The 14,871-nt window shown below is 41.6% G+C and overlaps 1 protein-coding gene and 12 non-coding genes across 13 annotated transcripts; 8 read left to right on the top strand and 5 right to left on the bottom strand.

Moving 5' to 3' along the window:
• Positions 1-58: 58 nt before the first annotated feature.
• Positions 59-130, top strand: trnae-cuc (transfer RNA glutamic acid (anticodon CUC)). Its single transcript has one exon. It is a non-coding gene; the product is annotated as a tRNA-Glu (tRNA).
• Positions 131-228: 98 nt separating this feature from the next.
• trnat-agu (transfer RNA threonine (anticodon AGU)) lies at positions 229-302 on the top strand. The gene has a single exon. It is a non-coding gene; the product is annotated as a tRNA-Thr (tRNA).
• Positions 303-408: 106 nt separating this feature from the next.
• Positions 409-481, top strand: trnat-cgu (transfer RNA threonine (anticodon CGU)). The gene has a single exon. It is a non-coding gene; the product is annotated as a tRNA-Thr (tRNA).
• Positions 482-726: 245 nt separating this feature from the next.
• On the bottom strand, positions 727-800 carry trnai-aau (transfer RNA isoleucine (anticodon AAU)). Its single transcript has one exon. It is a non-coding gene; the product is annotated as a tRNA-Ile (tRNA).
• Positions 801-1,243: 443 nt separating this feature from the next.
• Positions 1,244-1,316, bottom strand: trnar-ucg (transfer RNA arginine (anticodon UCG)). The gene has a single exon. It is a non-coding gene; the product is annotated as a tRNA-Arg (tRNA).
• Positions 1,317-1,449: 133 nt separating this feature from the next.
• On the top strand, positions 1,450-1,520 carry trnag-ccc (transfer RNA glycine (anticodon CCC)). Its single transcript has one exon. It is a non-coding gene; the product is annotated as a tRNA-Gly (tRNA).
• A 252-nt stretch (positions 1,521-1,772) lies between these two features.
• trnai-aau (transfer RNA isoleucine (anticodon AAU)) lies at positions 1,773-1,846 on the bottom strand. The gene has a single exon. It is a non-coding gene; the product is annotated as a tRNA-Ile (tRNA).
• A 705-nt stretch (positions 1,847-2,551) lies between these two features.
• On the bottom strand, positions 2,552-2,625 carry trnai-aau (transfer RNA isoleucine (anticodon AAU)). Its single transcript has one exon. It is a non-coding gene; the product is annotated as a tRNA-Ile (tRNA).
• Positions 2,626-3,408: 783 nt separating this feature from the next.
• trnae-uuc (transfer RNA glutamic acid (anticodon UUC)) lies at positions 3,409-3,480 on the top strand. Its single transcript has one exon. It is a non-coding gene; the product is annotated as a tRNA-Glu (tRNA).
• Positions 3,481-3,572: 92 nt separating this feature from the next.
• On the top strand, positions 3,573-3,646 carry trnat-agu (transfer RNA threonine (anticodon AGU)). Its single transcript has one exon. It is a non-coding gene; the product is annotated as a tRNA-Thr (tRNA).
• A 603-nt stretch (positions 3,647-4,249) lies between these two features.
• Positions 4,250-4,322, top strand: trnat-cgu (transfer RNA threonine (anticodon CGU)). Its single transcript has one exon. It is a non-coding gene; the product is annotated as a tRNA-Thr (tRNA).
• A 470-nt stretch (positions 4,323-4,792) lies between these two features.
• On the top strand, positions 4,793-4,866 carry trnat-agu (transfer RNA threonine (anticodon AGU)). Its single transcript has one exon. It is a non-coding gene; the product is annotated as a tRNA-Thr (tRNA).
• A 2,377-nt stretch (positions 4,867-7,243) lies between these two features.
• Positions 7,244-12,460, bottom strand: LOC142900683 (aquaporin-4-like). Its single transcript, XM_076045101.1, has 4 exons — positions 11,848-12,460; positions 9,182-9,346; positions 8,341-8,421; positions 7,244-7,658 (listed from the first exon to the last, which is right to left on the bottom strand). Exons 1-4 carry the CDS (start codon positions 12,229-12,231, stop codon positions 7,398-7,400), a joined length of 891 nt encoding a protein of 296 aa, XP_075901216.1. The 5' UTR covers positions 12,232-12,460; the 3' UTR covers positions 7,244-7,397.
• Positions 12,461-14,871: the final 2,411 nt, after the last annotated feature.

The raw sequence follows: 14,871 nt of genomic DNA, 5'->3' as shown, positions 1-14,871 counted from the left end.
GTGGGATTTAATGTGGTCATTTGTCAAAGGTCCAATTGCAAAAAGCAATAACAGAACATCCCTGGTGGTCTAGTGGTCAGGATTCGGCGCTCTCACCGCCGCGGCCCGGGTTCGATTCCCGGTCAGGGAACAATACTTTTCGTCTTACTTTCCATCAACATCAAATACACAATGGCACGTAAAGATGAAGTTAAAAAGAAGACTTGTGTTCAAAGTGCTGAAATGCAAGGTGCTGTGGCTTAGTTGGTCAAAGCGCCTGTCTAGTAAACAGGAGATCCTGGGTTCAAATCCCAGCAGTGCCTTTTGGAACATGTAGAAAAACATTCAGCGCCTTCACATCTTTTTGTGTTGACCAAATCAAAAGCATGAGTCCAGGGAAACCTATCATTTGAGGACATGTGAAGCACAGGTGCTGTGGCTTAGTGGTCAAAGCGCCTGTCTCGTAAACAGGAGATCCTGGGTTCAACTCCCAGCAGCACCTTCTTGAGCTAGTAAGGAACAGGCTGGTGCCAGGACAAGTGTCTGACATGATCTGTCATATTGTAAACAGATACACCAAAAAATTGTTTTGATTCAATGAGAAATTTGGAAAAAAAAAGACAGTCCTGCAATGTGGGCCCTATAAAAAAACTGGAGAAAAACTAGAACTTTCTTCTTCACTGACTACTCAAATCTGATCATTTTAAAAGGTAAGAAATAGATGAGGTGTGTTTGAAACAAGGTTTCTGGCCAGTATGGGGCTTGAACCCATGACCTTGGCGTTATTAGCACCACACTCTAACCATCTGAGCTAACCAGCCACATTGGTGACTTTGAACCCCCTTTTCTCTCATTTCTGATCCGTGAAAGCAAAAAGAAAGAGAACTATTTTATGTACTTCTCTGTTTTCATATGTTTTGGAGTTTGTTCCACACACTGGTCATGAGGATTGCGCTTTTTGAGCTGGAGGACAATGAGAAAACACTGGCAGCCATGACTCTCCGAGCCCATTCACACATTGTTTGAGGAACTATGTCATGACTTATGTGTTTTATTGGATGTTGCAGTGTAGAGACACACTTTTGTAGAGCTACATGAGGAATAAAATAAAACTCTTGTTGTGAGTGGGATAAAGACAAGAAGCAACAGTTGATGCCCTCCTATTTCCACTCTCATTTAAATCCCAGGTGTTGTCATAAGTTTACAGGATGCAGTAGAAGTCAAATACATTTCTCTCTTTATCGAAAACACAAGCTGAAAGAAACAACCACGAAGGGACTCGAACCCTCAATCTTCTGATCCGAAGTCAGACGCCTTGTCTACTAGGCCACACGGCTGGCGAAAGACCACAAACTGACCAGCTCAAACTACATTATGGCACAACTAAGTCAGAAGGGAGTGCCTGAGATTCTCAATGGCATAGCTGTGGTCCCAGACTCATGCCAGGTGATCAACCTGAGGTATTTGTAAGCATTGGTGGTTCAGTGGTAGAATTCCTGCCTCCCACGCAGGAGACCCGGGTTCAATTCCTGGCCAATGCAAGAGAGTTGACTGTTTTATTACTATGTAATTATTTAATCACAGTTGTAATATTTGATAAACGCAGCGCTTGTCTCTTCAAAAATAAACTACGAAGATGTATTTGAAAAGCTGTCAATGTAAAATCAGTACATTTGTAGTTTGTTGAGTGGCAAAAACTGTGGAAGAACTGGAACCTTCTTATTCACCAACTTCTTAAATCTGATCATTTTAAAAGGTAAGAAATAGAGGAGGTGGGTCTGAAGCAGAGCCTCTGGCCAGTATGGGGCTTGAACCCATGACCTTGGCGTTATTAGCACCACGCTCTAACCATCTGAGCTAACCGGCCACTTTGGTTCCTTTTAAACCCTTTTTTCAGTTTTTTTTTTTTTTTTATCAATGCAAGCAAACAGAAAGAAAACAGATAATTTATGTTCTTCTTTGGTTTTCATATGTTTTGGGGTTTGTTCCACAGACTGGTCATGAGGATTGTGCTTTTTGGGCTTGAGGACATTGAGAAAACACTGGCAACCATGACTCTCTCCAAGCCAATTCACACATTGTTTGAAAAACTACGTGTTGGCTCATGTGTTTTATTGGATGTTGCAGTGTAGAGACACACTTTTGTAGCGCTCATTTAAATCCCAGGTTTTGTCATAAGTTTACAGGATGTAGTAGAAGTCAAATACATTTCTGTCTGTATCCAAAATATCAGCTCAAAGAAACAACCACGAAGGGACTCGAACCCTCAATCTTATCCCGGGTTCGATTCCTGGCCAATGCAAGAAAAGAGGCATCAGTTTCATTCCTGATGATTGTGTCTGGACAGCTGGTAATTACTGCATAATTATTTCCTCTCAGTTGTGATATGATGAAAGCTGGGCTAGTCTCTTCCAGAATATAATACAACGATTTGATTACAAAGCTGTCAACGGACGGTTGTTGTTTTTCGAGTGACGAACTGTGCGACTGTGAGTTTCTTTTTCTCTGAGGTCTCAAATCTGAGCCTTTTGAAAGTAAAGAAACAGAGAAGGTGTGTTTGAAAAAGGACATCTGGCCAGTATGGGGCTTGAACCCATGACCTTGGCGTTATTAGCACCACGCTCTAAAGAGCTGAGCTAAGCGGCCACGTTGTTTTCTTTTAAACCCATTTTTCTCATTTTTGATCAGTGCAAGCAAACAGAAACAGACAATTTATGTACTTCTTTGGATTTCATGTTTTGGGGTTTGTTCCACACAATGGTCATGAGGATTGCGTTTTTTGAAGCTGGACATCCTTAGTTCAAATCCCAGCAGCGCCTTATGGAACATGTAGAAAAATCTAACGGTTTTAGAAAATCGTCAGGGCTTTCACATCTCTTTTGTTTGACCAAATAAAAAGAATAATTCTGGGGAACTTCATTGGTGCTGTTGGTGACAAGTGGCCAAGAAGCAAAACACCCTCCCCATGAACCTTTGAGGACTCCATCCCTGTATATCCTTCATCACCAAGAAGTTTTTGGTGTGCTCAATAATTCAAATTGGTCGAGAATTATTTGAAACTGTGTGAAGCACAGGTGCTGTGGCTTAGTGGTCTTGTAAACAGGAGATCCTGTGTTCAACTCCCAGCAGCACCTTCTTAAGCTAGTACGCAACTGGACAGTGCCATCACAAATGTCTATGCTGCTCTTCCATATTGTAAACAGAATCCTTGCTTATCTCAACTGCGTCTGACAGTGCGACATTACACCAATAGACCTTTTAATTCAATTAGATATTTAGAGAAAAACACATTCCCGCATGTGGGCCCTATATCGAGAGAGACAAACTGGAATCTTTCCATCCGTAGTCAGTGGGATTTAATATAGTCATGTTTTACGTTGGCCAACGGTCAAATGTCAGAGGTCCAATTGAAAAAAGCAGTAGAGCACATCCCTGGTGGTCTAGTGGTCAGGATTCGGCGCTTTCACCGCCGCGGCCCGGGTTCGATTCCCGGTCAGGGAACAATCTCTTTTGTCTTTCTATCAACATCAAATACACGATGGCACGTGAAGATGGAGATAAAATGCAGAAGTGTTCAGACATTTCGAAGTTCAGGTGCTGTGGCTTAGTTGGTCAAAGCGCCTGTCTAGTAAACAGGAGATCCTGGGTTCAAATCCCAGCAGCACCTTCTTGAGTTAGTAAGCAACTGGGCTGTGCCAGCACAACTGTCAATATACATGCTGCTATATTATAAACAGAATGCTTGCTGACCTGAACTGTGTCTGACTATGCAACTTTACACCAGTACAACTTTTGATTCTTGGAGAAAAGCACAGTCTCGCATGTGGGCCATATATCGAGAGAGACAAACCGGTGTCTTGCCATCTGTCGTCAGTGGGATTTAATGTGGTCATTTGTCAAAGGTCCAATTGCAAAAAGCAATAACAGAACATCCCTGGTGGTCTAGTGGTCAGGATTCGGCCCGGGTTCGGCCTGGGTTCGATTCCCGGTCAGGGAACAATATTTTTCGTCTTACTTTCCATCAACATCAAATACACAATGGCACGTAAAGATGAAGTTAAAAAGAAGACTTGTGTTCAAAGTGCTGAAATGCAAGGTGCTGTGGCTTAGTTGGCCACAGGAGGTTGAAACAGGAGATCCTGGGTTCAAATCCCAGCAGTGCCTTTTGGAACATGTAGAAAAAATTTCAGCGCCTTCACATCTTTCTATGTTGACCAAATCAAAAGCATGAGTACAGGGAAAGCTGTCATTTTAAAAACTGTGAAGCACAGGTGCTGTGGCTTAGTGGTCGATGCGCCTGTCTCGTAAACAGGAGATCCTGGGTTCAACTCCCAGCAGCACCTTGTTGAGCTGGTACGCAATTGGGCTGTGGCAGGACAACTGTCAAGGTACCTTACACGCATGCTGCTATATTATAAACAGAATGCTTGCTTCCCATAACTGTGTCTCACTATGCAACTTTACACCAGTACAACTTTTGATTCATTGAGAAATTTGGAGAAAAGGACAGTCTCGCATTTGCAACCTATATCGAGAGAGACAAACCGGTGTCTTGCCATCTGTCGTCAGTGGGATTTAATAACGTGATGTCTTTCGTGGGCCAACGGTCAAATGTCAGAGGTCCAATTGAAAAAAGCAGTAGCAGCACAACCCTGGTGGTATAGTGGTCAGAATTTGGCGCTTTCACCGCCGCGGCCCGGGTTCGACTCCCCATCAGGGAACAATCTCTTTTGTCTTTCTATCAACATCAAATACACAATGGCACGTAAAGATGAAGATAAAATGCAGAAGTGTTCAAACAGTTCAAATGTAAGGTGCTGTGGCTTAGTTGGTCAAAGTGCCTGTCTAGTAAACAGGAGATCCTGGGTTCAACTCCCAGCAGTACCTTCTTGAGCTAGTATGCAATTGGGCTGTTCCAGCACAAATGTACAAAATAATCTGTCATTCAAGCATAGTGTCTCACTCTGCAACTATTGATTCAATAAGAAATTTGGAAAAAAATACACTCCCGCATGTGGGCCCTTTGAAAAACTGGAATTTTCTCATTCACTGACTTCTCAAATCTGATCATTTCATAACGTAAGAAATACACTGTAGAGGTGGTGTGCGTTATTAGCACCACGCTCTAAACATCTGAGCTAATTGGACACTTAGGTTCCTTTTAAACACTTTTTCTGATGGGGCCAAAGATCACGTCAGACATCCAATCGGAAAAAGCAGTTGCAGCACATCCCTGGTGGTCTCGTGGTCAGGATTCGGCGCTCTCACCGCCGCGGCCCGGGTTTATTGGGGAATATGGGTTTAGGGAACAATATTTATCGTTTTACTTTCCATCAACATCAAATACACAATGGCACATAAAGATGGAGTTAAAATGCAGACATGTGTTCAAAGTACTGAAATGCAAGTGGTCAAAGCGCCTGTCTTGTAAACAGGGTTCACAAGACCCAGGGTCCTGGGTTCAACTCCCAGCAACCTTCTTGAGCTAGTACGCAACTGGGTTGTGCTGTTCAGGTACATTGCAAACAGAATGTTTGCTTATCTCAACTGTGCTCCTCTGTGCTACTTCAGATAGATACAAAGATTAAATGAGCAGTTCCTTTGGAATATGAATAGAATGCTTTATTGAAATCTTTACAGTTGAGAAAAATATGGCAGTACAACGATACAAACTGTTGTTCAAAAATTTAATTACTGAAAAACGTAAGATGAAACAGAACCACACACTGAACAAAGTGGTGTCATTCAAAGTTTACAGTGGAACTGCTCATTTCTAAACATAACACTGACATAAAAACATGGTCACACTTTAGTTTAGGGGACAGAAGAAGAAGTTGGACGAGGTATCCAGGTTTGGGTGCTCAGGCCACCGCAGTTCACTGGCTATGAAAGATGCTGCAATCTACAATGTAACCACTTGATGTCACTGTTTCTTCTTCAAAATATTTTAATATCACACACTTAACCTTTAAAGTGGCTACAGGAAAATGTTTTCAGTGCTTGAGAGAACAGCTGAGGACTGAATGTAGACTGAAAAAAGAGGCTTTGCAGCCCCACCTTCTATCATTTCTTTTTTTAGTCTTGTATGTGAAGCAACAAACGCCCACTTACGAGTAAGGAAAATGTCAAGTGACAGTGTAAGTATCTGCAACAGTGTGAATGTCAAATTAGCAAGCAGCCAGACATGCTCATGTAATGCTGAAATTATACTGGATAAATACACAGGGGTCACCTTGAGCAAAACCTTGTTTTGCAGTTTTGCAATCTCTTTTCAAGAAAAGAGGGTAAGTGAGTTGCTCGTATTTATAAGGGCAGTGAGGCAACACAAGGATGGAAAGGCTGGAAATCAACAGATAGAGAGGGCGTGTGATGTGAAGCTGTACCCCAGATAAAACAACACCACTGGAGCATCCACTACCAATTTGACAAAGATTAAAATCTCTTGTTTTCCCTCGTCTAAAGTGTTTTCAGAACGCAACCAAGAAACAAGTTTCATTTTGGAAAGACAAAATCTATTGCTTTTTCCACAATTCAGTAAAAAAAAAAAGAGCCAATGATTGTTTCCCATTCATTTTCTCTCAGGATTTTACAAAACACTAAAACAGCTGGATCAATCTGGATATGTATTGTTACCTCTGCTAATACATTAAAACAACAACAACAACAACACGCTATCAGGATACATTTGAATTAAAAGATCTTTTTAATTACAAGGATCTATAAAACCTAAAGAAGACGCTTATGCTTTTGTCTCTGTGAGTGACTGCTTAAACTGTGGAGTCACCACTTTCCCTATAGAATACGTGCATCTATTCCCACTGCAGGGGGAGAACCATAAATCATAATAGACAGCAGCATTATGCAAATGTTAAGAGCAGCCGCCTCACCATCGCCACAGAATTGTTCCATCTCACATATTCATGCATTGATTTCGCGGGAAAACTTCGGCGCCGTGAAGGCAATGAGATGACCGCACTCAGCTGCATCACACGATTGTTTACCTCCACATCTTCTTATTGGAAGGTTTGTGTGATGACTCGCATACACATTTTGTCACCTGCTGTTGGTAAGTGAGAACATTTGAAATCTAACGCACAGCTTGGTTGCTGGGTGGCTGCTGTTTCCGTTTAACCCTAACCAATAATACATTCAAGGAGGAAGCAGAAGAAATGTTTCTCTTCCGACTGCTGGAAGAGAAACATTTGCGTGTTTCGCAATTCGCAATTCGCAAAGTTTTTTTTGAGCAAACCATCCTGCTCTATCATGCTTGTTAAAGGCCGGCTCACTAAATCTTCTCCTTATTGCATTCTTCTACTAACACATGTTCCTCTTCTCTAATTTGTAAGCTCTTCCAGTGCCAGACTACCAGAGGAGGTCTGTCTTCAAACGAGATCAGCAGCTTCACTGCTCACCTTTAGTCACACGGAGGACAAAACCTCCTCTGAGACCTCTTTCTCCTGCCCTCGCTCCTTCCCCTCGGCTCTATCTAGGCCCATGGCAGTGAAGAGAGGCTCCTGTGCCGTGACCGAGTCCTGACGCTGTTTGGCCGTAGCAAAGGCGGTCCTGATGAAGACATCGGAGTAGCGTTTCTTCTTCTTCTTCTGTGGATCTGGACAGAACAGGTACTCGTACAGGGCTGCTGCCAGAGTGGCACCCAGAGAGGGACCCACCCAGTACACCTATCACACAGGAAACAGGGATGAATGCTATTTTCCATCTGCTTGTGCTTATTATCATGCGGTGCAATTTCGATTTTAGTTGTTTGTTGCAGTCAGAGGTGCATCAGCCCTCTTTTCTAACCCTGCCTTAATATTTTATTCAACTACAGCGTACAAATGATGTGAAGTGCATGCTGCTTGCAACTATTTCTTTAAAGGAAAGGACGAAGAAAAACACATGGAAAAGAACATTTGTATACGTGTATAATGATGTATGGAAGATATGACAAAAAAAAGGATGACTGATTTAATGAAGGCACCAAAAGTGTCATCTAGTCCAAGTGAAGAAGCTTCTATTTTGAACGCTCTTTAGGAATAGCAAGATCATACGAGAGAACACACGCTGAAGTAAAACTAAAAAAAAAAAGTTTTGCCGAGATTAATTTGAAATGTGCGCGAAACAAGAAAGCTCTGTCTGTTGAAACAAAAGAAAAGAAGCTGAGAGAATATCAAAGCCTTGCCAAGGAGACGAGACTGGTAGATCTTCTCAGATCAAAACCCACAGAAGAAAGTTAGAGATGGCATCAAAGCACGGAGAAGATACGCGCAACGACACACAAAAGTAACAGAGTGTCACCACGCCACCGCTGAATCGTGTCACAACTTACATATTCTGTGTTAAGTGACAGTAATGAGCACATACCCAGTGGTTCTCCCAGCTCCATGTCACAATGGCTGGGCCAAAGGATCGGGCCGGGTTCATGCTGGCTCCAGTGTAGGGAATCTGAGTGAGCAATCAGTGGCAAGAAGACGTGTAAAAAAATGTTCAACAAATTCAGAACCAAAATAATGTGCAGCAGGACATTTTCAAAATCACAGGTGCAGCATTTTTTTTTTTGCTTCAAACCACCTCGGAGGAGAGTGACATCACGGACTTGTGCCTTTACCAAGTCATAAGCCAGAGCTATTTTTTTTTCTTTCCCACTGTGGAAAAGAGTTAAATCAGTTTTTGAACATGTCACTGACGTCTACAAAAACTCTGAGCAAATGCTCCACTGTCATCTGTAAGCTCGGTGCACTCTGTCGCCTCACCCTTCCTCCTGTTTTCACAAAAATATTAACCGTCCCATCCTGTTTTTCTCATTTCAGTTATCTGACCTCTGCAGCAAAATAACCAACCCAAATATGTTGACAGTCTCCCTGTAGTGCTTGGGTACTAAAGCCCTGCACTGAACAGTGCAGAAACTCTCATTGGATACGCCCATCATCCAAAAATAATGTATACTCATATCAGGAAAAGAAAAACTTGTATAAATATTCAACTTGTAGAAGTACTTCTGTACATATAGTGACCTGTAGAGGCCAAAGGTAACTATTAATCTTGTCTCAAATATTCGTGCATTTGTGCGTTTTTCTTTAATTTTTTGAGAGTAATTTCAATAAAGAGCTCTGTCTCTCACCCCCCACCCCCATCCCCTCTCTCTCTTTTTGTTCAAATACACAATAGTTTCACGGGGAAGGAGTCACAAACCCAGGACACCTACAGCGAAAAGGTGGCCTACACACACGGACAGGCCAATCGCTAACGCAGCTGATCCCTTCAGGTCGTGGCGGTTTGGGTCACACGTGGCAAACACGGTGAAGACGAGCTGAAAGGTGATGAAGAGTTCCACAGCGAGGGCGCTCCCGACTGATATACTCGCATTAACCTGTGTTGAAGACAGACAGACAGATTACAGTTGGCGAGAAAATGCCTGCCAAGTCCTTGTATTATTCTGATGTGTCATCTTCTTGTGTCATATTAAACATGCACACTCAACGTCAACACAGCTTGGACAGTATAAATAGATACTCATGGACAATAAGGCCAGTGAGCACGAGGCCTTGCACAGCTCAGCAAAGCCAAACACAATTCCACTATATCCTGAAAGACTAGAAACTCAATAACACTCATTTCTTTTTTTTTTTTGTTCACTTAGGAAGGAGTGATTATATTTCTTTTTTTTCTTTTTTCTTTTTTTTTTTTTTTTTAAAGTTGCAGGTGAAACACAAAGGGTTGCTATCCCATGACTACATTTTCATTCATTCATTCATCTTCTATAATTGCTTATTCCCTAGCTCAGGGTCACGGGGGTCTGGATAGATGGATAGGATAAAATGGGTTAACGTGTTCCCATGTGCATGTATATGCTTATCACTGTACAGCAAACTCATGGTTTAAAAGTGTTAAGAAGGTTAAAACTTCCTGTTTATTTCATTTGTAAAAGTATCTTTATGTTAAGACGTATTTCCAGTATCTTTTTGAGCACACAGCTTGTGAATAATTGGTGTATGTGTGTGAAACGCATAAGAAGAAGAAGAAGAAGAAGAAGAAGAAGAAGAAGAAGAAGAAGCTGTCGGGATACACACAGGTGAGCTAATGAGGAGTGAGGGACCGTGTTGACGCCGCGTAGATTAACAGCGACAGTGCGTCATCTAACTTGGATTACAGCAAGGAATTCCACGAGGACTGTACAAAAGGAAGTTGTCGGCTAAAACGTCTGCACGGCGTTTTGCTAGCAGCATTTCCCAGGGTCCACTTGTTGTTGTGAGCCCTGCGAACGGGGAAGCTGCAGCGGTGGATGGCGGGAAGCGAACGGCAGCTGCCGTTAGCAAAGCCAGCAGTTCCTCGAGTTTCGACGGACTTGCTACGAGGGACGTGACTCGCCGGAAACGAAACTTGTGAGCATGTTCCGCTGCTCCTGCCACGCCGCCTGCTGGACGAACAACATTAAGGTACTGACCCACTGTCATTTTTTTTTTTTTTTTTTACGTTCCTTTGGGCGTTACGGGACCGCTGTGTTGGTCACAACGCACCCCCAAGCAGCGGTGCAGGCCAGCAAACCGTTGTGTTAGACCAGGGGTCACCAACACGGTGGCCGTGGGCACCAGGTAGCCCCCGAGGACCACATGAGTCCCCCACAGTGCTGTTCTAAAAATAGCACAACTCGTTGAACTGCATCTAAAATTCAGTTTTATCAAAGCTTGTTAACTCGTTGATAATTATCGACGACTCATTAAAGTGATGAGTGTCTTCACATAGATCATTGTAATTGATAATAATAGTAATATATAACTAAAAGCTAACTGAGAAAACGTGTTACTTCAGCAGAGTATAGCAAACTGGTTGCCCTTTATATGACTTCATGTGAATAGTTCTCAGGTTCAAAAAGGTTAGTGAGCCCAGCTTTAAACACCCTTCTGGATCGGTTTTTTGAATGTGTGTGCATCCTGATTCAAGTGTTGGACAGTGAGTTGACTTTCAAAAAAGACTGTTGTTTGAAGTAGGTGTGACAACAAGGACACTGCTTCAGAATTAAGTAAAAGAAATACTTTTATTTTGAAGTTGGCCTCTTAGTAGGTTTTATTAGTTGAGGTTAGATGTACACTATATCTGTTTAATATCAGGAATTGTGGGTTGAATGGGTGATTGCTACAATTCTTTTTTATTATTATTCATAAAACAGGCTTCTTAACTCTCACTAAGGTTACTTAATTGTAATTGCATATATGCTAAGGCTGAGGTTGCTTTTTTTTTTGCGTTTGATTACCCAAACTAACAAACTCGGGGCCCCATCTACACACGCTAGAAGAAAAGATGGGCTGCACTCACTTTTTATTCGAATTTAAAACGATATTGAAATATTTTTAAATCTTCGATAGCAGTGAAATGAACAATTAAAGTTCCCGTGTATAGAATTTGGCTCGATTTCTGTTTTTGTATTGGTAAAAGCTTAACATATTGCCCACAAAACATTAATAAAAGTGTATACTCGCAGTACAATAAAATTCATTTGGTTTTGCTACCCATAAAATGGTTCTCATATGTATGTGTAGTAATATACATGGAACAAGGGTCTTGCTCTCAGTTAGCTGCCATCTTGAACCGCCATATTTCTAAGGAAGCCTGCATTTAAGGATATGTAAGGCAAACGCTCGCATCCTCAACTAAATAAAAAATAAAATAAACAAAAAGCAAATTGGATGAGGTATCCAGGTTTGTGTGCGCAGGCCGCCGTAGCTCACTGGCAAACTCAAGAGAGGAAAGACGAGGGAAAGAGGGCTGCAATCTAAAATGTAAACACTTGATGTCACTGTTTCCTCTCAAAATATCCAAATACTACACGCTTAACCTTCAAAATGAATGAAAAATCAATGTATATTGACAAACCGTAGTGACTCCCAGGGCGCCCTTCACAGAGGAAGGGGTAAAACCCAAGAGGAGGGCTGCGCCCACTGTCGCTCCCCCACATTGGGCCAAGAGGTAGAAGACTCCTTTGGCCAGGCTGAGCTTCCTGGTGGCAACCATTGCTGCTGTGACGGCCGGGTTAACGTGAGCGCCGCTTATGTGGCCGAAGCACTGCACCATGGTGGCAATGCTCAGTCCAAAGGCAAGCGAGATCTGCACCAGGTTGGGGGGGTGGGGATCCTTTTCAATTGAAGTCCAGTTTATGGTTGCACCGAGACTCAGAAGGACAAAAAGCATCATGGAGAGAAACTCGGCTCCAACACAGCGCCAGAACTCCTGAGTCCAGATGCCCCTGAAGGCGGTCATAACTCTTTCTCGAGCGGAGCAAGAAGGAAGTGAAGAATGACAGCGTTGCGAAAAGCAGGGGCCACAGTCATACCTGGAGGGGGAGGGAGATGAGAGCGAGGAAAATTATTCCATAATGAAAACAGATCAAATGGGTATTCATGGGCAAAACATGCATCGTGGCAACCAAACAAACAGACACAGTTACACCAATTGCATTTGGGGTGAAACCTTTCAGCCTCAATGTTTCTGAAAGGAAAACCAACAAAATTGTTTCTGGCGCTGAGGGAAATGTTAGGAAACGGAAGCAATGTTTTGCTCTCCCTTGCTGCTTTCTCCAAGTGGCAATGTTTGAGCAAAATGAATAACGCAGAAACACAGCACATGAGGAGGGAACCAAGTGATGGAGGTGACTTCACTATGGGAAGAGTTGAAGGAACGTGGGCCTGTGACTTCAGGCTGAATGGCCCATCGTGCTTTGAAAAGTTCATATTTGAACTGTGTGAAACAACAGTTAGAACAATTTACATGCAGGGCACCCGTGTAGACTGCTGAGCTCGCTGCCTGTTGCAGTGCACTGCCTTCCTGCAGAGTGCGCTCTACAGCACTATATGTGACTTTATTTTGCGTAATGTTCTGACACATTTTCCAAAGTGATTGCCTTTGTAATTTAAGCAAAAGTACACACATTCACTCTCACAACCTTGGTCAAGTGTGACTGAAATCTGCAATCAAAAAACAAAACAACGGAATTCTAATACAATCACCATACAAAAAAAATATATATGAACTGCAACTTTAACATCAAAAACTTTACGTGCATCCACAAAACCTGCAAAACCAAGATATCTGCGCTGTTATCTTACTTTTTAGTTGTTGTTGTTGTTTTCCATACAAGTGGGAACAGTGCCACTCCATTAAATACAAGAATTTCATTCAGAACTTTGTGGGCCCCTTGTCACTTTTGTTGTGCACGCATGGCAGCACAAACACAAAGCTACTTTTTTCTGCAGTTGTTAGAACACATTTACGATTTGCTTGTTGCTCAAGTGAATTGCTCCCGTATGGGTTTTCATTCTAGCATAATATCTTTGTTTTTATAATTAAATGCATATTTTAATGTACGCTTTTTTTCACTGATTAATCCTTTAAAGTTGAAAAAAAAACAACAACAACATCGTTCTATAAAAGCATTTCAACGTTTTTGCTGTTATTGATTAAATCTGCAGAAGATTAAGGTTAAACATTGCACACAGGCCCTAATTGTTATAACTGCACCTTAAGTATAAATATAATCAGTATTGCCAACTGAGGAAAAAAAATATTCTTGTCCAATTAAAGGATGAAAAATGTTCATTGTTCTGAATTTCCTATTCTTAGCTTAATATTTTCCACATATTTTTGATATTCAAGGCATGATGGTGTCCAGCAGTCATCAGCAGAAGTTCCACAGGTGCTGACAACACCTTATAATTGACTAAATTTTGGTATTGGAAGGGCCTTTACAGCACATTGCATGACACAGTCTGCACCTCCCACCATGACGATTATTATTCATCATCAAAGACAAAGATTGTGTGAACTATAAGCCTCCGCCAAACATCTGCCAACAACAAGCAGCCCCCCCCCCCAACTCTTGCTCGTCTTTACACGCGTACTCACCTCATGTGCTGCAGAGACCCGCTGCTCTCCGTCATGACTCCAGCAGCCTGCAGGCTGTCACTTGTTTAACAGCTGAGCCAGTGCAGGGGCCCATGTGTGGGTCCGCCTCCCAGTGTATAGTGAACCTCCACTCGGTTTAATTACAGGTTATTTATTCAATGTTATTCGAGCCTAACTACAAAGTGACCTTTTCTTTCTTTTTTTTAACTATAGTTTGCTCTCTATTTGTGTTCAGAGAAAAATATTATGAAAAAAGATCTAGTTATGGTTGACGTCTTTAATCAGTTTTAGTGGAATTCAACAGAATACAGTACACAAACGAACATGACCGGGAGAAATGGAGGCAACATAAAAAGATTTATTGATTCGTAAAACAAATGATCACTATGGATAACACGGATCAGAATTATCTGTCATCATTATCTTATGAACGATTTGATGTGGCAACACTTGAGGGGTACCACCGGAAGGAAGAGATGATTATAGATTGCTATGTCTAAAACGTTGAGATGATGAGATGAAGATTGACTGAGCTAAATATAAAAAATAGCAAGTACATTTATTTGAGTTACTACTATCAGTCATCATGTGTGAATACTGACAAAAATCATTAGAACTAAATCATAATATATGGATTTTATTTCATAATCAAGCATTAATGTAACTTTTAATACACCAATATAAAATATATAAAATATATTTCATGTTAAATGATGTTTCTTTTTATTTGAATTTTGACAGGCAGAAATGTTCCTCTTCACTTTTCTTATATAAAATCTTTTTTTTTTTTTATGGACATGGCTATCAGTACGATTTAATGGCTTTCTCTGACCTTAATTATACCTGTCGCTGCAAGGGCATGATCGAAAAGGAAAGGCTGTGAAGCATCGCTGGACAACACCCATCCAGTGATGTTTTATACACAGCACTAACTGATAGAAAACAAAATGATCTTGGGTAAAATGGGCAGCAATATTAATATTTTTTTCTTAAGAAACA

Source organism: Nelusetta ayraudi, unplaced genomic scaffold (genome assembly GCF_046127955.1).
Source record: "Nelusetta ayraudi isolate G7.1 ecotype Tasmania unplaced genomic scaffold, CSIRO-AGI_Nayr_v1 ptg000084l, whole genome shotgun sequence".
Taxonomy (NCBI): Eukaryota; Metazoa; Chordata; class Actinopteri; order Tetraodontiformes; family Monacanthidae; genus Nelusetta; species Nelusetta ayraudi.
The sequence above is the reverse complement of the archived record's forward strand: the minus strand, read 5'-3'. Positions and strand labels throughout refer to the sequence as shown.

Coding starts and splice junctions, on each gene's coding strand:
- LOC142900683 (XM_076045101.1), bottom strand. CDS start 12,231: ATGACCGCCTTCAGGGGCATCTGGACTCAGGAGTTCTGGCGCTGTGTT. Junction 9,347..11,847: donor GCGCCCTGGGAGTCACTACG/GTTTGTCAATAT, acceptor TCTTCAACACAG/GTTAATGCGAGTATATCAGT. Junction 7,659..8,340: donor GGAGCTGGGAGAACCACTGG/GTATGTGCTCAT, acceptor CCTGTGTGATAG/GTGTACTGGGTGGGTCCCTC.